General features: G+C 37.2%; 1 protein-coding gene and 1 long non-coding RNA gene across 6 annotated transcripts in view; one reads left to right on the top strand and one right to left on the bottom strand.

The window, feature by feature from the left end:
• Positions 1-23,032, bottom strand: part of KRAS (KRAS proto-oncogene, GTPase) — a 42,727-nt gene that overhangs the window by 18,165 nt on the left and 1,530 nt on the right. For 4 of the 5 annotated variants that reach the window (XM_019961437.2, XM_019961434.2, XM_019961432.2 and 1 more), the window contains exons 2-3: positions 20,299-20,420; positions 67-245 (exon numbers count right to left, since the gene is read on the bottom strand). In XM_019961437.2, the coding sequence (XP_019816996.2) occupies positions 67-245; positions 20,299-20,409 (290 nt within the window). In that variant the 5' untranslated portion in view covers positions 20,410-20,420. Of the gene's footprint in view, positions 1-66; positions 246-20,298; positions 20,421-20,664; positions 21,817-23,032 lie in introns of those variants that run through there. The other variant, XM_019961435.2, reaches the window with a different exon arrangement.
• On the top strand, positions 6,848-20,304 carry LOC109559583 (uncharacterized). Its single transcript, XR_002180809.2, has 3 exons — positions 6,848-15,354; positions 18,221-18,353; positions 18,573-20,304. It is a non-coding gene; the product is annotated as an uncharacterized lncRNA (long non-coding RNA).

The following is a 23,032-nucleotide window of genomic DNA, read 5'->3' as shown; positions in this document are numbered from 1 at the left end:
CAAAGACTCAATAAATGGAGATAGTTACTCCTCAATGTCAATTTATTTTATTCAACTTAAACCCACCTATAATGGTGAATATCTTCAAATGATTTAGTATTATTTATGGCAAATACACAAAGAAAGCCCTCCCCAGTCCTCATGTACTGGTCCCTCATTGCACTGTACTCCTCTTGACCTGCTGTGTCGAGAATATCCAAGAGACAGGTTTCTCCATCAATTACTACTTGTTTCCTGTAGGAATCCTGAGAAGGGAGAAACACAGTCTGGGTTATCACGGTGCACCTTTTACTTCCAAAAAGGTGTTAGACACAACTCACAAACAAAAACCAATCCAATTCAAAACTGGGCAAATTGAATAGACAGGTTTCTAAAGAAAATACACAAATGGCCAATAAGTACATGAAAAGATGTTCAACCTCATTCAGGAAATGCAAATCAAAACGACAATGAGCTACAACTTCACTCCCATTAGAGTGGCTATGGAAAAAAAAAAAAAGGTAATATAATAAGTGCTAGTAAGGATGCAGAGAAACTCGATCCATCAATCCATTCCTAGGTATGTTAACAAAAGAACTGAAAGCAGAAACTCAAATACTTGTATGCCAATGGTCAAAGCATTACTTACAATAGCTAAAATGTAGAAACAACTCAAATGTTTGTTGGATAAAATGAATGGATAAATACAATGTGGTGTGATGGCATGACTATACACACATACACATACACACACTGAGTGGAATATTATTCAGCCATAAAAAATGAAATTCTGATATATGCTATATAACACGGATGAACCTTGAAAACATTACACTAAATGTTGTCTGATACAAAAAGACAAACATTCTATGATTCCATTTATACTGAGACACCTAGAAAAGGTCAAGTCACAGAGACAAAAAGTAGGAAAGACGTTACCTGGGGCTGAGGAGAGGGGAATTGGAGAGTTATTATTTAATAGGCACAGAGTTTCAGTTTGGGATGAGGAAAAACTTCTGGAAATAGAGCTAATGGCTGTCCAATGTTGTGAATTTAACTTATTGTCACTCAACTGTACACTTAAAATTATGGCAATGATCAATTTTATGTGTATCTTACCACAGTTTTAAAAGTTTTTTTAAAAAAAAAGATGTTACAAGAAGAGTCAACAATGCAAGTGCACAGATTGATAACAAAAAGACCCAAAATTCTCTGTAAAGAAAAATAATTATTACAAAATGGGATAGCTCTATCAACTCTTACTATTCTGGATGATTTAGATGGCAAGAAAAACCAAGAAACTTACAAATAATTGTCATGCATTTATTTTACCTATAGTCAAGGGAATTCATAAGAGAATGGTCAATGCTGAGAATTTTCATATCCTCCATAGTCCATTTCTACAGTCCTGGGAACAGTATTTAACAGTCAGATAGATACTATGAAACTGCTAAAGAGAATAATTGTTCTGTCTGCAAATTCTGTGAGATCCCTAGTAAAAAAGAGAGGGAGTGGAAAAGAAAAAAGAAAGAGTTGGATACCTTAGAGGCACTGCAACTCAAAGAGGGAGTAAAGAAAAGAGGGTGAGTAACATAAGACTCCTGAAATGAAATTTGACTTTCCTCTGACTTTTGATTAGTCTGTGTGTATCTACTCAGTCACTCAGTCGTGTCCAACTCTTTGTGACCCCATGGACTGTAGCCTGACACACTCCCCTATCCATGGGATTTCCCAGGCAAGAATACTGGAGTGGGTTACCAGTCTCCTCCAGGGGATCTTCCCAACCCAGGGATCAAACCCGCATATCCTGCATTGGTAAGCGGATTCTTTATCACTGAGCCACCTGGGAACCTTTTGATTAATCCTCATGCCTAAAAGATTTCACACACTGTCTGCCAAAACAGACTTCAAAAAATAAGGGAAAGAGCTGGTGTAAGGTGAGGTCATGGAAGCAGAGGCAAGGCTAATAATGGGTATAAAGTATAAGCCTAAGGACACTGTTTCTTCTTGTTCCACCTTTAGTTCATGAATTACTTTACAAACCAATCTATTATTTAAAAAGTGGTCGTTAAAAATTATGTTTTTGGTAAAATGTCTGAAAAAATGTTCACGGCATGCAGAGTATTCTAAGATACACATGTGACATGTTCCCAGTATAGAGATACACATCTGTATAAACGTATCTATATATACATTAAAAAAACTCATGGTGGTATGTTTATTAATGTTAACAAAGGGTATGTCTCTGATGGAAAGAATTAATTTAATAAATAATTGATTACTTATCTTTTTTTGGTAACAGATATTATTTTTAATGTATTCCTTTGCCCCTTAATTTTAAAAAGTATGAAAGATTACCATATTAGACTATGATCTAGTGCTTATCTTTTAAAGTAAACTGTATTTTCCAAATGTCTATAATAAAAAGCTGTTGATCTCACTAGTCAGAAAAGAAGGATGAATATTTAGTTTTCTAAACAAGAAGCTCTTGACCAAAGATTTGAACATTTGGTTGACATTTTATTTTAGCCTAAAAGAGTTGGACACAACTTAGTGATTAAACAACAAAAGAAAACCAACAAATTCCCTTAATTAACCACTTGAAAGAACTCGTGTATATTATAAATTATTTAATAAAAACCAGTGTTTTCAAGGTATAATGAAAGAGCAGGAATTCAGAGCAAAGTACAGTGTATTCAAGTCAATCCATTCATTACCCAAGTGTGGCTACTGGGCATGTAAAACAGACCAAAGACTTTTCCTCACAGTCTTCACTTGCCAAAACTAGCGCAAGTTAACCTTATGGTTAATAGTTTCTTTAGTCTTTGAAATTTCCTATCAACAATGAATTACAGACTATAGTTTCTGGAGCCATACAGATCTATACCTAAGGTGTGGCTGGAGGATCACTCACATGTGATGACAGATACTGCCTCTAAAACAAACACCTCAGTAAATTCCCATTTACAAAATTTTCAAACACTCTGTGTTTCGAAAGGATGTAAAGTGGAATAGCAGCAGTTTCTGCGTGTATTTCATAGCATGTTCCCAGGATGAACACTCCATCAAAGAGACTGGGAAACTGGGAAAGCAGTCTCTATTCATTCCTATTATCTTTTCCCTTCTAAGCCCTAAAGATACTGACAGCAAAGTTCTGATTCACATTCTGCTCTTGAAAAAAAATAATCTACAACCTGCCTATAAACAATGAGGTGGAATCTGCTGATTACAAAGAATAGGTTTAGGTTAAAAACGTAAACCCACTTTGGCCACCTCATGCAAAGAGCTGACTCACTGGAAAAGACTCTAACGCTGGGAGGGATCGGCAGCAGGAGGAGAACGGGACAACAGAGGATGAGATGGCTGGATGGCATCACCGACTTGATGGACGTGAGTTTGGGTGAACTCCGGGAGTTGGTGATGGACAGGGAGGCCTGGCGTGCTGTGGTCCATGGGGTTGCAAAGAGTCGGACACGACTGAGAGACTGAACTGAACTGAACTGAACAACGTAAACCAGTATTTCCCAAGTTAATTTTAACTAGAGTCATCCTTAGAAGTGTAACTAGTCACTGAGCTATATAAAAAGGCAATACAACTTGGTAAAAACTTAAGAACAAAAGTGTTACATGGTGAGATGTGATCTGAAAAGAACTGACAGGTTTTAAGACAAAGCAGACAGCAAGCACAACAAAAATGACACGTGAATACTAGAGCGTTTGTTCCAGCTTCAGAGCAGCCACAAGGAAAAAAGTATATGGAGGTAAGAAAAAATGTGTGTGTCAACGGAGACTCTTTCCCAAGATGAAAAGCCTCAATAAGCAAACGACAGCCCACAGGCCAAATCCTGCTCACTTGTTTTTGTGTGGCCTATGAGCCAAGAATAGTTTTTAGGTTTCTAAATGGTTGTTAAAAAAACAGATTATGTGACAAAGAACCAAATGATGCTTAACAGAAGTTTGCCAACCCCGCTCTAAGCTTATTAACGCCTTATCACAAATCTAAAGTACTCTTAACATATATTACTCCTTTTATTTGTAAAAAAACAAATCATCATTGAGAAAAAATACAGGTTATAAAGCATAACCAGTTTAAAACCACATAAATTCCACAATGAAACTAGTTAAAGATAAAGCAAGAAAAGGAATAAGACTTTACATTTTTAATTAGTGTTATTTCCAGAATAGTACTAATAATATAGAATAAACTTTTAGATCAGGTACATATGTTACTAACATCCTCTGGAAACTAGGATAAAAAAAAGCCACTTAAAAACTAACTCAACACAATAAAATGATAAATGAGGGAAAGTTATTCCATAATTTCCCCTTATTCCCAGCTAAAGTACTATTTTTTTAATTTAAAAAAGAAAAACTTTTCTAAATGAAATATACTATGCTGGCAAAAATTAAACACAGACTGAAGCCAAACATTTCTGGTGATACAGTTTACAGGTACAGCCCTTTGGGAAAGCAAGTATGGTACTTATCAAGAGCCACACAAATGTTCATAGCCTTTGACACAATAATGCTACTTATGGTAAAGGATGCTAAGAAAATACGGTTTACTTTCAAAAAACTATAGTTAAGAAATATACTTAACATGTATATCCCAAAACATTTTACCACAGAGCACAAAATTACAGACTTTTAATACCCACAATCTTATGCCATTTATCTATTTTCAAAATATACTCCAAATCCAAGCACTCAGCACCATCACCCTAGCCCAATGTGCTTGTGTCTCAGGCAATCTCCTACAATTGCTTTCTAGTGGTCGTTGCTAGTCCTACAATATATATTCTAACAGCAGCTGGTGATCATATTACAATCTGCAACTATATACTTATGTGTAATTATTCAAGTCGATATCCCCTGCGTGGCTGTACACTCCAGGATGGTTCAGCTTGCATCTGTTTTACTCACTACTATGTACCCTGTGTGTCAGTCTTGAACACTGCAGGTATTCAGTAGTTGAACAAATGAATAAACCACTCCACTGTAAACATATGAGGCACTATAAAACAGTCTTATAAAAACAGCTATAAGAATCAACCTCCCTGACTTCAAACTATACTACAAAGCTACAGTCATCAAGACAGTACGGTCCTGGCACAAAAAAATAAATACGGAACAATGGAACAAGACAGAAAGTCCAAAGATAAACCCATGCATATATGGACACCTTTTCTTTGACAAAGGAGGCAAGAACATACAACGGAGAAAAGACAGTGTCTTCAATAAGTGGTGCAATAAGCTGTCCTGGAAAAACTGGACACCTACATGTAAAAGAAAGACATTAAGAACACTCCCTAACACCATATACAAAAATAAACTCAAAACAGATTAAATACTTAAATGTAAGGCCAAAAACTATAAGGCTCTTAGAGGAAAACATAGGCAGTACACTCTTTGACATAAATCGCAGGAAGATTCTCTTTAACACACATCCTAGATTAACAGAAATAAAAACAAAACAAAACAAAAAACAAATGGGACCCAGTAAAACTTAAAGTTTCTGCACAGCAAAGGAAACTATAAACAAGATGAAGATAACCCTCAAAATGGGAGAAAATAATTGCAAACATAGTAACCAACAGAGGATTAATCTCCAAAATATATAAACAGCTCATACAGCTTAATGTCAAAAAAATGAACATAATCAAAACATGCGCAGAAGACCTAAACAGACATTTCTCCAAAGAAGACATACAGACAGCCAATAAACACAAAAAAAGATGCTCAACACTGCTCATTATTCAGTTCAGTGGCTCAGTCCCATCCAACTCTTTGCAACCCATGGACTGCAGCATGCCAGGCTTGCATGTCTACCATCAACTCCCAGAGTTTACTCAAATTCATGTCCATTGAGTCCCTGATGCCATCCAACCATCTCTTCCTCTGTCGTCCCTTTCTCCTCCTGCCTTCAAGCTTTCCCAGCATCATGGTCTTTTCCAATGAGCTAGTTTTTCGCATCAGGTGACCAAAATATTGGAGCTTCAGCATCGGTCCTTCCAATGAATATTCAGGACTGATTTCCTTTAGAATTGACTGGTTTGATCTCTTTGCTGTCCAAGGGACTCTCAACAGTCTTCTCCAATACCACAGTTCAAAAGCTCATTATCAGAGAAATGCAAATCAAAACTACAAACCTCACATCAGTCAGAATGGCCATCATCAAAAAATTTACAAACAATAATGCTGGCGAAGATGAGATAAGGGAATCCTCCTGCATAGCTGTTAGAAATGTAAACTGACATAGTCACTATGGAGAACAGTGCGGAAATTCCTTAAAAAACTAGGAATAAATCTAACCATATGACCCCGCAATCCCACTACTGGGCACATACCCTGAGAAAAGCATAATTCTAAAAGACATATGTATCCCAATGTTCACTGCAGCAATATTTACCATAGCCAGGACTTGGAAGCAACCTAGATATCCATCAACAGATGAATGCATAAAGATGTGGTACATATATACAATGGAATATTACTCAGCCATAAAAAGGAACGGATTTGAGTCAGTTGTAGCGAGGTGAATGAACCTAGAACCTCTTACACAGAGTGAAATAAATCAGAAAGAGAAAAACAAATATTACATATTAACGCATATATATATACATGGAATCTAGAAAAGTAGTACTGATGACTCTAACAGAGAACAGGCTTGTGGATACATGGACACAATCAGGAAAGGTGAGAGTGGGGCAAACTGCGAACGTAGCACTGACATACACACACTATCACATATAAAACAGACAGCGGGAAGCTGCTATTTAACGCAGGGAGCTCAGCCTGGTGCTTTGTGATGACCTACAGGAGAAGGGTGGGGGAGGGGAGGAGGCTCAAGAGGCAGGGGATATATATTAATATGCAATTATGACTGATTCACGTTGTTGTATGGCAGAAATCAACACAATAATGTAAAGCGATTTTCCACTAATTAAAAAATAATAATAAACAGGGTGTACCCATCTCATCACCACTCACTCAACAACAGGTCTTACATTTTTATTTTTCTCAGTTTGTTAGACCAAAACCCTATTGTTTTAATATCTCCTTCTTTGAGGACTAGTAATGTTACATCGTTTTTCTTTTTCATATTTATTCCCATAACCTGTGTCCTTTGCCCTTTTGGGATTTTGGTCTTTTTTGTACTGACCCAAAGAAAGGCAATGCCAAAGAATGCTCAAACTACTGCACAATCTCACTCATCTCACATGCTAGTAAAGTAATGCTCAAAATTCTCCAAGCCAGGCTTCAGCAATACGTGAACCGTGAACTTCCAGATGTTCAAGCTCGTTGTAGAAAAGGCAGAGGAACCAGAGATCAAATTGCCAACATCTGGTGGATCACAGAAAAAGGAAGAGAGTTCCAGAAAAACATCGATTTCTGCTTTATTGACTATGCCAAAGCCTCTGACTGTGTGGATCACAATAAAATGTGGAAAATTCTGAAAGAGATGGGAATACCAGACCATCTGACCTGCCTCTTGAGAAACCTGTATGCAGTCAGGAAGCAACAGTTAGAACTGGACATGAAACAACACACTGATTTCAAACAGGAAAAGGAATATGTCAAGGCTGTATATTGTCACTCTGCTTATTTAACTTATATGCAGAGTACATCATGAGAAATGCTGGGCTGGAGAAAGCACAAGCTGGAATCAAGATTGCCGGGAGAAATATCAATAACCTCAGATATGCAGATGACACCACCCTTATGGCAGAAATGAAGAACTAAAGGGCCTCTTGATGAAAGTGAAGGAGGAGAGTGAAAAAGTTGGCTTAAAGCTCAACATTCAGAAAACTAAGATCATGGCATCTGGTCCCATCACTTCATGGGAAATAGATGGAGAAACAGTGTAAACAGTGTCAGACTTTAGTTTTTTGGACTCCAAAATCACTGCAGATGGTGACTGCACCCATGAAATTAAACAACGCTTACTCCTTGGAAGGAAAGTTACGACCAACCTAGACAGCATATTAAAAAGCAGAGGCATTTCTTTGCCAAAAAAGGTCCGTCTAGTCAAGGCTATGGTTTTTCCAGTAGTCATGCCTGTATGTGAGAGTCGGACTATAAAGAAAGCTGAGCGCAGAAGAATTGATGCCTTTGAACTGTGGTGTTGGAGAAGACTCTTGAGTCCCTTGGACTGCAGGGAGATCCAACCAGTCCATCCTAAAGGAGATCAGTCCTGAGTGTTCACTGCTGAAACTCCAATACTTTGGCCACCTGATGCAAAGAGCTGACTCATTTGGAAAGACACTGATGCTGGGAAAGATTGAGGGCAGGAGGAGAAGGGGATGACAGAGGATGAGATGGTTGGATGGCATCACCGACTCAATGGACGTTAAGTTTGGGTGAACTCCGGGAGTTGGTGATGGACGGGGAGGCCTGACGTGCTGCAGTTCATGGGGTCGCAATGAGTCGGACATGACTGAGCGACTGAACTGAACCAACTAAAGTTTTTTAAAGTATCTTCCAACTTATTAAAGTGTCTTCAAGTGTTGTTTTATGTGTAGAAACTGATCTGTAGACCCAACAGAGGAATTTGAAAGTTAAGAATAAATCTTTCAAGAATGAGATAAATTCACTTATCAGGACATCATTTTGTCATTTTTCTATTATAATTAACAGTAATCAAGGTATTCAATATGTTCATCTTCTCATACATTCAGCTGAGTTTTCCACTAAGGTAGTTAACCCTGTCATGAGAAAACATAGTACAGTAAACGGAAAATCTAAAGAAATTATAACTTTTACTCTCCGGGAGTTGGTGATGGACAGGGAGGCCTGGTGTGCTGCGATTCATGTGGTCGCAAAGAGTCAGACACGACTGAGCGACTGAACTGAACTGAAGAGTAATCATATTACTATTAATAGTAATTATGACAGCCAAGGCTTACTGAACCCTTATTTATATGTAGGATACTGTGATAAGCATATTACAAGCCTTATCCCATTTAATCTCCATCTTCATGCTGCTGATTCCATCAGATGCTCTTGTAAATATGAACAGGGCTGCTGGAAATGTCAGCTAATGTATTCTTTGAGGATTTACTTTTGAAATGTTTGTGAGATTTTCTTATTGTGCTATTGTAAGTATTTTTCATGTACAGCTCTATAACACCAACAGAAAAAATTGAGAAACTTTTACTCTTTCAATGCTCAAGTATTCTGTTACCCTTCTAAAAGATTCTATCATAGAATGATGTATGTGTAAGAACATACATGAACCCAACACCCAGGTCTCCCGGATTGCAGGTAGATTCTTTACCAGCTAAGCCACAAGGGAAGCCCAAGAAAGTGGGTAGCCTATCCCTTCTCCAGTGGATCTTCCTGACCCAGGAATCAAAGCGAGGTCTCCTGCATTGCAGGTAGATTTGTTACTGACTGAGCTATCAGGGAAGCATATTCCATACACTGGTTATAAATCATCAAAAGTGGTTGTACACAGCTAGTTCTCAAAGACAGCTAGAACATACAATAGCCTTGTATGTTAGAATTACAATATAGAAACAAAGAATTTGGGACATACAAACACAGGCGTATTTATTAGTTCATTCCCACCTGCTGCTGCTGCTGCTAAGTCACTTCAGTCGTGTCCGACTCTGTGCGACCCCATAGACGGCAGCCCACCAGGCTCCACCATCCCTGGAATTCTCCAGGCAAGAACACTGGAGTGGGTTGCCATTTCCTTCTCCAATGCATGAAAGTGAAAAGTGAAAGTAAAGTCACTCAGACCACCTACTCCTTTCTCCCTTGCATCATAGGAACACTTACTAAAAATCCACTAGGTATCATATACTGTGCCAGGCATTAATAAAGTTTCTAACCTCAAAGAACTAGGTCTGGTGAAAGAGCTATGAATGTAAACATATGATTACAAGTCAATGAAATAAATGCAAAATGCCTTATGTAGAACAAGATGGCAAATAAAAGAAGAGATCAACTTTGCTTATATGAATTAAGAAAGACAGGAGGACCACTCCAGGCAGAAAGGTGCACAGATAGCACAGAAACATGAAACAGCATGCTCAGTACATGGAACCAACAAGTCCTTCTAAGAGACTATAGGCAATTAGAAGTGAAACTGCACCATCAAGCAGAGGCCAGGTTATGGAGGGTCTAATAAGCCATTTTAAGAAGTTTTGAACTTCACTGTATACTAAGTCATGAAAAGGTTTTTAAGTAGGGGGAGGATCGAATTGACATGATTCACTATTATTATGGCTCACCGCATTATTATGACAAATTATAGAAAGAGCCCAAACTAGAGGCTGGAAGAGAGGTTTCAGAAGCTTTTACAAGAACCTGAAGTAAGGCAGCAACAGTAGTAAGACGGAGAAGATTAAACAGTTTTAATAAATACTTAACGGGTAAAACGGACAGAAAAACCCTCATATATCCCTACAGCAACGTTTACAGCACTGTCATTCAAAATAGCCCAAAAGAGGACACTATCCAAGTGCCTATCAACTGATGACTACATAAATAAATATTCATACAAGAGAATATTATTCAGCCATAAAGAGGAATGAAGTATCGCAACACAACATGGATGAACCCTGAAAAATTATCCTACATGAAGGAAACCAGACACAAAAGGCCACATATTGCATGATTTCAATTAAATATTTAGAATAGGCAAATCCACAAAGACAGAAAATGGATTAATAGTTGCCAGGGGCTGACTGGAGAAGGGTTTGGGTCATAACTGCTAATTGGTATAGACTTAAACAGGGTGATGGTGATAGTTGCGTAACTTTGTGAATATACTAAAAACCACTGAACTGTACATTTTAAGAGGGTGAATTTTATGTTATGTGAATTATATTTCCATTGTTTTAAATGGCACAGCTGACTGTTTAGAGATGAGAACTTAAGAGGAAGGGGAAAGGAAAAGATGGGTTCAATCTGAGGCATGTTAAATTTCATGTTTGTAGGTTGCTCTGGTGCTATGACCTGCAGGCAGCTTTGAAACACAGGTCTGATGCTCAGGGCCAAAGTCATCCAAACTAGAGATATACTCCTGAACCTTGCATATGTGGCAGCTGCACAACTCCACTTACTTGTGGTGTGCGTGCGTTCAGTTGCTTAGTCATGTCCGACTCTTTGTGACCCTTTGAACTGTAGCCCATGAGGCTCCTCTGTCCATGGGATTTCCCATGCAAGAATACTGGAGTAGGTTGCCATTTCCTTCTCCAGGGTTATCTTCCCGACCCAGGGATCAAACCCACATCTCCTGTGTCTTCTGCACTGCAGGAAATCTTCTTTACCCACTAAGCCATCAGGCAAGGCCACGTGTGGTGTGTGAGTATGCACAAACTACTTAATCTGTAGTGTACCCTAAGCTGCCATTCCTTTAGCTATAAAAGTGGGTAAATAATAATACATAGGACTTTGTATACAGGTTAAAGACCATGAAAATTCCTTTATAAAATGAAAAGTCCTATAAAAAGCTAACTGAACATCTACACCTGGACCACTTTTCCCAAAACCACTCACTGTATTTCAAAATAAATATAATGGAGCTAGATAAGATCCAGGAAAAAAGAGCTAAAACTCTGAGGTTTATGAAGGATTTCTGTACTGATTAGGGAGCAAGGGTGTTAAAAGAGCTTGTTCTCACGGCAGAATTCTGATTAAGACATTCATTAAAAGTAAGAATAAAGAAAACAAAGACTTCTTTCAAATGATGGATATTTGAAATTATAAAAACCCATCGACTCTTAGCTTAGGACTAGAGAATAAAATGGGTACTATGCCCAAGAGATAAAACTAGTTCAAAAATCTGAATAAACTCAAGGAAAATTTGAATGACAAAGTTTCGAAAATAAGCCTATATCTGTAACCTGTTGAAGTCATGTGGCATTCTCCCACAAATTATCACTCGATGTCAAAGTCAGATTGGATCCATCATGGATCCAATCTTAATAATTACAGATGCCAATATAATTTTCATATATTGAATTATGTACCTCTCAGCTATTCTTTAATTGGCCTAATACCAATTTCTTTGTATATTTTTATCTCTAATACATCTGTATTATTCAATTCCTCAAGGTTTTAAAGGGGGGAAGAAAATAAATATCAAGTAATCTAATAGTACCTAATACTCTAGTGACTCTTCTCCCTCAAAAATGAGGATGTATTTTTCCCTCTCAAACAGTATATATGCATTAAAAAAAAAAAATACTATGGAGAGTGTGGCATATGTCCTACCATATTTTATGTACATATTCCCATACAAAGGGCTATGATACAGCTTCTCTTACATAATGAACCATTTTTCAATGTCAGTACATACAGATCTACTTAATCCCTTCCAAAAACTGTGTAATATCATTTATATAAATATGCCATAACTTACTTCACCCATTCCTTACTAGTAGATGTGTAGATTATTTTCACTTTTAAAAATTGTAAACAGTGCAATAAACACTCCTGGATATACATTTAAACATTTATCCAATTGAATCTTTCAGGTAAATTTCTGTAAGTGGGATCAATTGACATGTGGTTTCCATTTTGACATGTATTGCTAAACTGATGACCTCCAGAAAAGTTTACAATAATGTATGTTCCCATTGCATCATAAAGAGTACACATTTTTCCATACCTTTCCAGGTGTGCTATCATTCTAATCTTAGCCATCATAAAATAAAAAATGTTATTTATGGAATTCCCTGATGGTTTAGTGGTTAAGACTCCACACTGTCACTGCCGAAAGCATAGGTTCAATCCCTGATTGGGGAACTAAGATACCCTAAGCTGCAGAGTGCAGCCAAAAAAAAAAAAGTTATTTATTGTTTTTACTTGCATGGCCATATTAATGAAGTATCCCTTAATATGGTTCTACATCACCTTTTGTGTGAGTGTGGACAAGTTGGCTATTTGTGTGCTTAGCCCCCACACCCCCGTTTTTATCTTTTTGGATGTTTGCTTTTTTCTAATTCAGATACAGAAGAAAGTCCTGACTTGACAGATGATGCAAATAGTTTTCCCAGGTTTTCATCTGTCTTGTATTTTTGTTAAAGATGTCTTAATTTCCATGTAGCCAAACAGCTCAACTTTTTCCTAAATGGTTTAAGAATGCTTTGAAAAAGTGAAAAGAATCCCTACTTTTCTTAATGGAGAAAAATATTTAATCCCAAGTCTATAAATAAAAAAGCTAACCTAATGTTAAATAACTCAATCTGTGTTAACTGACACTATCATTTTTACTTCCACAGCTAATGTTTAACATTAATTAATGTTGATTAATTAATATTTAAAATTTATATATAGGAGAGAAAGATACAGAGGAAAAATGAACTCATGATTTTCAAATAAAATCTACCTCTTAGCTCTGTCTGCTGAAACGGGTCTAGAAGCAGTGACATCTCAGTAGCAACAAGAACACCCAATATCCAGGTCTTGATGTCTAATCAGCATTCCCTATTAAAATGAATTACGGCCCGTTAGACAAATGGCTGAGTCCAAGATAGGGACAGGTAAAGTGAACCTGGAATATACTGTGCCAGAAAGTAAGGAAGAGTTCAAAAACTGATGGAAATATGTCAATAAGATACAGAGGCCAGCTTAAAAGCAATTTCACTGGTCATATCAAAAATGAATGTGAGCATAAAAATCAGTGATTATAGGAATAGACTTTAAAACATCAAATGAAAAAAGAACCTGTGAGTCACTACTGATATAAATTAGACAAACCAAATAAATAAAGAGAGGGGAGAGAAGAGAGAACCCTTACTTATGGTAGCTGTCAACTAATAAATGCAGAAGTAATGACAGAGTCAGGTTACCCACCATTGTGCCGTCACGATGGTGGTAGTTTAACATGATGAGAATTATCAGTGGCTGCTACAACCCACTGGGTGCGAGTATATTGGAGAACAAGATATTTACAGTCTCAAAGCATCTCCCCACAGAGTACCTATTATAAAGAATTAAAGATAACTTCACAGAGATAAAACTGATAGATATGAGATAGCTATGACATTAGCCACTAACCAGTGTTAACATAACACCATTAATAATGCAACAAGCCAGGATCTTGTGCCTCCTGATGTGATACCCCAAGGAGGGTATGACATCACTTTCAGAGTATTTCTACCAAAGTATTTCTACCAAAAATGTTTAATCTGAACCTGACCATAGGGAAACCATCAGACAAAACTAAATGAGAAGATGTTCCACAAAACAACTGGCCTGAATTCTTCAAGATGTGCCACTGTCATGAATGACTGAGAAAAGCTGAGAAACTTCTAGACTGTGAGATGTGACAGCTAATTTGTGATCCTGAGATCAGGGGGAAAAAAAACTGCTGAAAGCACATTCTGGAAACTGATAACATTTGACTACAGAGTATATATTAGACTTTTTATCAGTGTTGAACCTCCTAAATTTTGTCATTGTGTTGGAGTTATACAAGAAATTATCCTTGCTGTTAGAAGATAGTCAGCAAGCTTGTTCCAAAAAGGACTAGACAGTAATTGGTCTCTTGCAACCACTCAACTCTGCCACTGCAGTGCAAAAGCTACACTACAAGCAGCTGTGCCCCAATTAAACTTGACAAAAACAGAAACAAGCTTTACTGGGCCAACAGGCAGGTCAGTTTGCAGACCCCTGTATCCAGAGGAAAGGGGTCCCAACATACTCAACTTATTTTCAAAGAATTCAACAAACATAAATAATGTGTATTCAAGTATGTGTGGGTACATGCAACTTACTTTCAAAGAATTCAGCAAACATAAATAATATGTATTCAAGTATGCGTGTGTACATAGGGCTTCCCAGGTAGCATTAGTGGTAAAGAACCTGCCTGCCAATGCAGGAGACGTAAGAGAGCGGGTTCGGTCCCTGGGTTGGGAAGATTCCCTGGAGGGGGACATGGCAACACACTCCAGTATTCTTGCCTGGAGAACCCCACGGACAGCGGAGCCTGGTGGGCTACAGTCCATGGAATCGCAAACAGTCGGACACGACTGAAGTAACTCAGCACTTATGGATGCTCACAGAGAGGTATACACACTTAAAACAAGTTTGTGTAGTTTAAAGCTAAGAGGTATTCACTGTACAATTTTTTTTTAACTACTTTTCCATGGGTTTCAGTTCAGGCAGTTCAGTCACTCAGTCGTGTCCGACTCTGCAACTCCATGAATCGCAGCACGCCAGACCTCCCTGTCCATCACCAACTCCTGGAGTTCACTCAGACTCATGTCCATTGAGTCAAAGATGCCATCCAGCCATCTCATCCTCTGTCGTCCCCTTTTCCTCCTGCCCCCAATCCATCCCAGCATCAGAGTCTTTTCCAATGAGTCAACTCTTCGCATGTTGAAATGTCCCAAATAGAAAGTTCAAAAATTACCAAAGGTAAGCACTGTATCCCTATTTAATCCTCTAAAATATTTTATTTTTACTACCCATTTTTAATTTTATTATATTAAGATCACAATAATATAACTGTTCCATAAACCTAGGTACTATGAGATAATATAATTAAGATATAAGAAATCTATTGCCCTCCTAAAGCATAAAGCCTCTAAGTTACACACAATTAGGATTACTGTCTATAAACAGTAGATCTGCTTCCAAATATGTCTAAGACTATTAAGCTCCACAACGGCAATGATCTGGTGGCCCCTTTTGTTTCTCAATGTATTTGTAGACCCTAGGAAGGCTGCATGGTACTGAGTAGGCACTGAATAACATTTATGAAATTAAGAAATTAATTACATGGTAAATCAGAATCCTATGAGATGCCAAACCATAAAAAGTTTTCCTTTTATTTCCATGGCCAACTTTCATTTGAATGTTTTTAAAGCTTTGTATTTATAAAAACTCCCAAGTTAGAATAAAACATGCCCAATAATTTTTAACATTCAGGTCTCAATAAATAGTTATTATTAAATAAATATTCTTAAATTGACCTAAATACAGTACCTGAATTTTGTGTTAGTTTATTCTAAAAACAAATTAACACAATAAGGTACTCTCAATTATTCTACAGTCCTATAAAACTGCACATAATGTTATCTTTCAGCTTGTCACTTTTGAATAGGCCATTCCTAACACCCCACGAAATTCATCACTAAGCTTTGAACTCTGTAAGGCACCTCCTGTGTGCACCAAAGAAACTCATAGACCTGAAGTGCCACTTCTTGTCCCCTCAGACAAAGCAGCCTCAATCAATGTTAACAAGGGCACCGCCCTGATTTCTTCACATTGCTGCTTTTCCACTCTTAGTTAAAAATATTCACTCACATATTTATTTACGCCTAACTAGTCCACACTAATCTTAATACTAGCAGAGAAAAACTGATACTTTAGATTGTTAAAACATATAAGACTTTTAAATAAAATTTATAGTTATAAATTGTTTATACCCACAGCTTAAATAGAAAAAAATCCAAATTTAGGATTTCAATTGTTATTATAAAAGCAAGTAAGTTGACCAGTAGAGGGCACTCAGTTGAAAGTAGGGGGGTGGTTGAAGAGAGGCCACAGCCTTGAAGAGAAAGAAAGGCATTTACAAAACTGCTGTGTACCTTGTTTTAAAAACAACAATGTTTTTACAGAACTCCAGAGTAAGCTAATATACTGCTAGTTTAGAAAATGAAAGGTTTCCATCTATACTATGTTAAAAGAAAAAAAATCTAACATAAACCACTCTCACGGACTTGAATCTCACAACTTACAGAATGTTTAAAGCTGTATGCAATGCATATTAGGGTCTCAGCCTGGGCACTACTGACATCTAGGGCCATGTCATTTTGCGGGGGGCTGTCCCATGCACTACAGGGAGGTTAACAGAACCCTCGACCTCTCTATCCACTATAGATGCCAGTAGCAGTCCCCATCCTCAAGCTGTGACAACCAAAATTGTCTCCAGATGATTGACAAATGTCCCCTGAGGGGCAAAGTCACCACCCATTCCTCCTTAGTACCTACCGATACACTGTTTTTTTTTTTTAAACAAAGAAGAAAGACAAAAGAAAATTAACAGCTTATATCATTAAACAGTGCTTTTCTTAAATTCCTCTTTAATACTGACTTAATTCTCTAAAGTTTAAATACCTTAATCAGCAAGTCAATTCCACAATTAACATGGAATTTTTTTTTTCAAAGAGAAACTGATATATCTTGGCGAATAAACAGCTCAGAGCGCTAAAGATGGAACCAATCAATCCAATTACAAATCCATTCTTCCTTATTGAGGAGAGAACTGTTTCATCAGAGACTGAATTATAAATGTCACATTAACAGAAGCATGCAGATGTCAATGAATTGGAGCCCGGGAGAAAATACTTCTTATATCTATTTTTATATTATATCCAGTAGATACTGGTTATATATTTGCTAACTGATCACCTGATCCTTCCAATCTCTACTTCCATTTTCCTGCTTCCACCAAATTTGACCTTAGAAAACACATTTCAGAGAATATATTTTTATAATAACTATGACCTCCAAACTATTAAAGTACACATTATTTCTAGCCTAGTATTGTGTGTGAGGACTGAGTTTTTAATCCTGCACCACTAAAAAGGTCTTTCGTTCCCTCTCAGAACTCATAGATGAGCTTCATAAAAGATAAAGATAAAATCTTCTGAGCATAGAAGTAAAGGTGATTATCATGTAAATATAAACATGCTCCATCCATGCATCATACCCAATTCTGTATCAATCTCTGCCATTAAGATGCCATCAGATAGAACGCTGAGTTCAAATTTTGATATATTGGGAAATCCGAATCAGCCTCCAATATTAAATATTTTCTTAATTTGAAGGCCATTTTTTTCATTTTTAAAAAGCTATACAAGAGTACAGTGGAAATTCCACTTAACTTGATCTCAGAAAACTTAAAATTCTATCACTTACTAGCTAAGTATCCTTAAGCAAGTTACAACCTCTCAGAGACCATTGTTATTAATAAAATGAAACTATGACCACCTTTCTTACAGTATAAATCTCTGCAAATTCTAAACAACTAGAAAATAAGGTATTACTTAATTAGACATTTTTCTCTAAACTTCTTTCCCCTTGTTTTAATGCAGAAAAACTGATGAGAATTCCAAATGTGCCAAGTCTATGTCCTCTCTTATTTTCTCTGACCTACAGTGTTCACCAATCAAAACCTTTAGCAGTAGCGATGCTCACTATTCTTCAACTTTTTATAAAAATGTCATGTATTTTTGTTTATTAAAATAAACTACTGGATCTCCTGCTTTTCTTCTAGTTGAACTACACCAAGAATTTAATGTGTCAGTTCCCTCAGAGACTCACTGTCACTTGGGAGATAAGAGACAATCTCCGAAACCTTTTCCCAGGTGACTACTCTAGTGACGGGACGTCAGTTTCAAAGTTCACAGGTAATCAATGCTTCCCTGGGTCAAGTCTTCTGATTTGGCAGAAATCATATCAGAGTTAATGGGTTTGAATTTATAAGCTTTTTCTTCCCCCCCAAATAAAGGAGAGCCTTTTAGCTTTATTTAAAATTTATATTACACTTAAACAATTTTGACCAAAAGGTTTCCTAACCTTTTTTTTTAAAATCACATTCTAAATGTATCATTCTTGACCTCTGATAGGAAACAGAGCATAATGGAATTCCTCAGATTTTCAGAGAAGATGGGCACTTCTGCTACAACCATGTTCCAGAATCCCAGGAAAACCACCGTGCTTTGCTTAACTTAAATTCTATTAAAACTCCTTTTTACTTCCAATTTAAATGGCGGAGTATGCTGGCTTTAGGAACAGGTGAACTATTTAATCCTCCTCAAAGTGAAAAATAAACCCATCAGCACTGAACTGACTTGCCAAGAGGAAATACAGAGTGACTCTTACGTAGGTGGGTCACTTAAGTTAGACTCCTTTTTACTAATGAGAAATTATTAAACCTGGAAGCCATGTAAAAGTTGATTCTGTGTTTAATTCAGATCTTTGCAAATAAGAGTGTTTTTCTTCATCTTCTTTCCTGCAGTACCAAAAATATTTGACATTTCCTTATGAACAGTTATCTACTCAATCCTCAAAATGCTACACCACAGACATCTTCCCATGGCCAACAATGTCCTCAGAAACTACCTGAGTGCAGTCAAGGTGGTTTGTTTTTTTAAAGACATTACACACATAGCATCCTAACAGGGCATTGTGACCTGTTCTAGGCTCTACAGCTTGGGATGCTGAGAAAGTTCTGGGAAATTTTTCAGAGCTGATTAAAAATCTGGTAATATCAGGTCCAGAATAAAAGTCAAAGGATTAGGATTGCTTAACCTGGAATAAAGAAGTCTAAGAAATAATCTAACAACATAAATCTATTTCAAAGATGAGCTGGTACTATGTTAAACTTAACAGGAAGATTCAGACCATGCAAGAAACATACTAATAAGTACATTCTGGAAATTAGTTAAGAAGGACAGTTATGTGCCAGTCCCTCCTGCAGGTCTTTGGGATTAAATAAACCCTTATCTGCGTCGAAGCATCTGAGTACAGTTCTGCCAGAAGGCAGTAGGGACTACTACCTGACCTCTCAAGCTCTCTGCCAGGCCTTTATTCTATCATTTTGCTGTTAGCCATCCTTTGGTTCATTTTCACAAAACTGAAGAAGTCTGAAAATTATTAAGTAATCAATTTGTAATTAAAAAAACAATTCTAACACGGCCTTGAATAAATCGAAAAAGGGCTGAAAAGCAAAGGGAAGGATTGGTGGTGGTACCCTTATATATCAGCTGATATACATACCCACAGAAGCAAAGAATGAGCTTTCTAAAATGTATCAGGTAGTTGTAGGTTCTCCACTACTTCAACATGAAAAGAAAATATGAAAATACTACTAAACAAATGCTTTTAATTATCAAGTGATTATACATCACCAGTGTCAACTCTACATGTGACATCAAAATACCAAAAAAAAAAACACACACACAACCAAAACCCCATAAAAACAAAAGCCACCTTTTTAAAAATGACTATTAGATATGTCTCATTTTACAGACAAGAGGTAAATTCACATTTTCATCCTCTGAGAAAACTCTGTAATACACTTCCAATCAAAATACACATACACTAACACAAAGTGAAGTCACAGTATTACTATCCTGAGAGAAGACGGGCTGGGCTCTCATACCTGTGGTTACTTATAACATCAAAGGAAAGCTGGGAAACCCAAGTACATTTCAGTTAATGTAATAAAACTATGATTAGTATAACTGCCTTATAATGAGTAGTCAGTGAAAATGATCAGAGAAACCATTTTTTGTACCCAAAGGATGGGCCTGCACAAGTCAATATGCATAATATTAAAATAAGATTTACCTCTATCGTAGGATCATATTCATCCACAAAGTGATTCTGAATTAGCTGTATCGTCAAGGCACTCTTGCCTACGCCACCAGCTCCAACTACCACAAGTTTATATTCAGTCATTTTCAGCAGCCCTTATAATAAAAATAATGAAAATGTGACTAAATTAGAACATGTGCCGCACATGAGGTTAATGTAACCCAAACGCTCTATCAATACACAAATTCACCTTTATATGGAAAATTTTCAAAATAACTTCACAAAATTCAAGGAAACACCAGTTGACAACAGAGGTGTATTGCAATGAATTGTAGTTTGTTTACTAACTCCCTCATCAGCATTTGAGAACAACGCATTCAGAGTGCACAGTTCTTTTACCTTCGACGCAGGCTGCTCTATCTAAAGAGCCAGTAGTCTGCTGTTCCGCAGCAGTTAATGGCTCTCGAAGGAGCAAGCCATGACTTCGCTCAGGACAAGTGTTGAGCGCGCTGCTCTATGTCCCGTGGACACAGCCGCACAGAACTTGTTGACAGCTACCACCACAGTATTCCTCACTGATGTGGGTCCCTAAGAGTTACAAGTGGATACGCTGAGTGTCTCTGTTGGAGCCGACAGCTATAGAAAACTTTTTAAAAGCATCATTATGGTCATTCTCCAGGACAGTTAGCAAGAATCAAATTGGGGTGGCAGGAGGATTGTCAAAGCTAGACGCTATGCTGGGAAAATAAAAACTGAGACGCCAAGCAGATGAGGACGATATCTGGTGACATTTTAATCTGTAGATTATCTGCTAGGCAAAATAATGGTGTAAAAAATAAGAGAACTTTGAGAATTGTGAACTATTCAGCATAGATCATCTGATCATCAATCACAATATATGCTATTACTAGTGCTGAAAAATAGCACTTTGCACAGAAAATAGAATTAAATAATATTTAAAGACAAGCATGCTTTTAATGAGAGAATTTCTAAAAGATGTTAGTTATATCACAGTAACCCACATGACTTTTACTCTCTGCTTGTCATATATCAACTCCCAACAGTAGCAATAAATATCAACAACACGTAAGGTTTAACAGCACCAACACAGACAATGTTTTTTAGTTAGTTTCAAACTCTTTGAAATGAATGTATCTACTTTAATCTCCTTTCCCTCAATAACTACATTACTATAAATTTAAGTCATGAACTGGCAGTCAATGTCCAGCAACGTACTATAGGGTAAGTAGTTCCAGATTAATCAAAGTGCAGATATACTATACAAACATTATACACATGCAGCATCCCATTTACTGAACCCCACCACATCCTTGCTCTGGCTCTACTTCCTGAACCCATTCCCAAAGAGCAGACAGGCCCAGCAACTGCTGTATCACAGTTCCTCATGGGCCTGCTCTGTGCCACCTAGGCTTGTCTAGGGCCGCCGCCAACACACATTATGTCCTGTTTTGCTCCCTCTTTTCATTCCTAATATTGGCCATAGCAAATGTGATAGGTGAGGATAATCACAGCAAAATGTATCCTCTAGTTCCCTGCCCACCCCACCCCTCCAATAAAATTTGGATAGCCTAGAACAGTAGTTCTGAAAATGTGGTGTAGGAACCCACTAGGGTTCCTAAGACTTTTGGAGAGGGTCCAAGAGGCAAAACCTGGTTTGATGATAATGGTATGTGGTGATTTATCCTTCCCACTCTTATTCTTTCACAAGTGTATACAGTAGAATTTTCCAGACCTGTGATCACAATACATTGACTACAGAAGCAGCTATGAGGATCCAGCTATCTTCTGCTAAGCCATACAATTAGAGAGATTTGTGAAAGTGTGAAACAATGCCGCTCTTCTTGCTAATTGTTGCATTTGTTTTGGAAAACAGTTACTTTTCATTAAATATTCTATTTCTGTTACCAAGTAAAGGGCTATTTCTTTTTTAAAATGAATTAATATTGTTTAATTCTCCATTCTAATTTCTGTTGTGGCAATATTGACACACTCCACATTGGCATCTTCAGTAATTTTGGAGTCCTTATGGCCAGTAAGTGAGCTAGTCTAGGGGAGATCGTGGACAAATACTGGATTAGTGCTTAGCTTGTACATACACATGTGAATTCTCAACACCACACACTTTCTGGTCTACTTTTTTATGCAGTGGTTATTTCTGAAAAAAATCTTTGACTTGGATTTCAAAAAATCAAGTTTCTTTAAATCCACTAGACAGAAATGGGTTCCCATGGAAAATCACAGGCCAAAGGAGTCCCCTGTGTCCAAAGCTACATAAGCTAGTAAGGGGTGGAACTGGGACCAGAACTGAGCATTTCATTCAGGCAAAAAAATGTTCACTTTTTTGGTCATAAAAAAAAATGAATTATCACTTCATCTACTGTCTCTTAAAACCAAGAATGCCTGTGGACGGATACAGTCTAAGGTAAACAGTACTGCTATCAACCATTTTTGACGTCTCTAGCCCACTATACGATCGAGTCAGCATTTCGGACCTTAGTCACCTAAGAACGACATCACTCGTAAGGTTGATTCTGAGATGATGACTATGAACAGAATTTTTTCCCTTTGTAATTTCTTTTGAACGATTTTTTTTTCCATTACAAATATAACATGTATAGTAAGTAAGAACTAGAAAATGCTTTTTTGTTCTTAACCACTCGTTTTGGTGGATTATCAAGATTTAAGAAGGCCAGTTTAGGACTTCACCTGCACCACTGCACATGCCTCAGAGTATTTCAGGCACTTG

The sequence above is a fragment of the Bos indicus genome, chromosome 5 (genome assembly GCF_029378745.1).
Source record: "Bos indicus isolate NIAB-ARS_2022 breed Sahiwal x Tharparkar chromosome 5, NIAB-ARS_B.indTharparkar_mat_pri_1.0, whole genome shotgun sequence".
Lineage (NCBI taxonomy): Eukaryota > Metazoa > Chordata > Mammalia > Artiodactyla > Bovidae > Bos > Bos indicus.
This window is presented reverse-complemented; position numbering and strand designations above follow the sequence as displayed.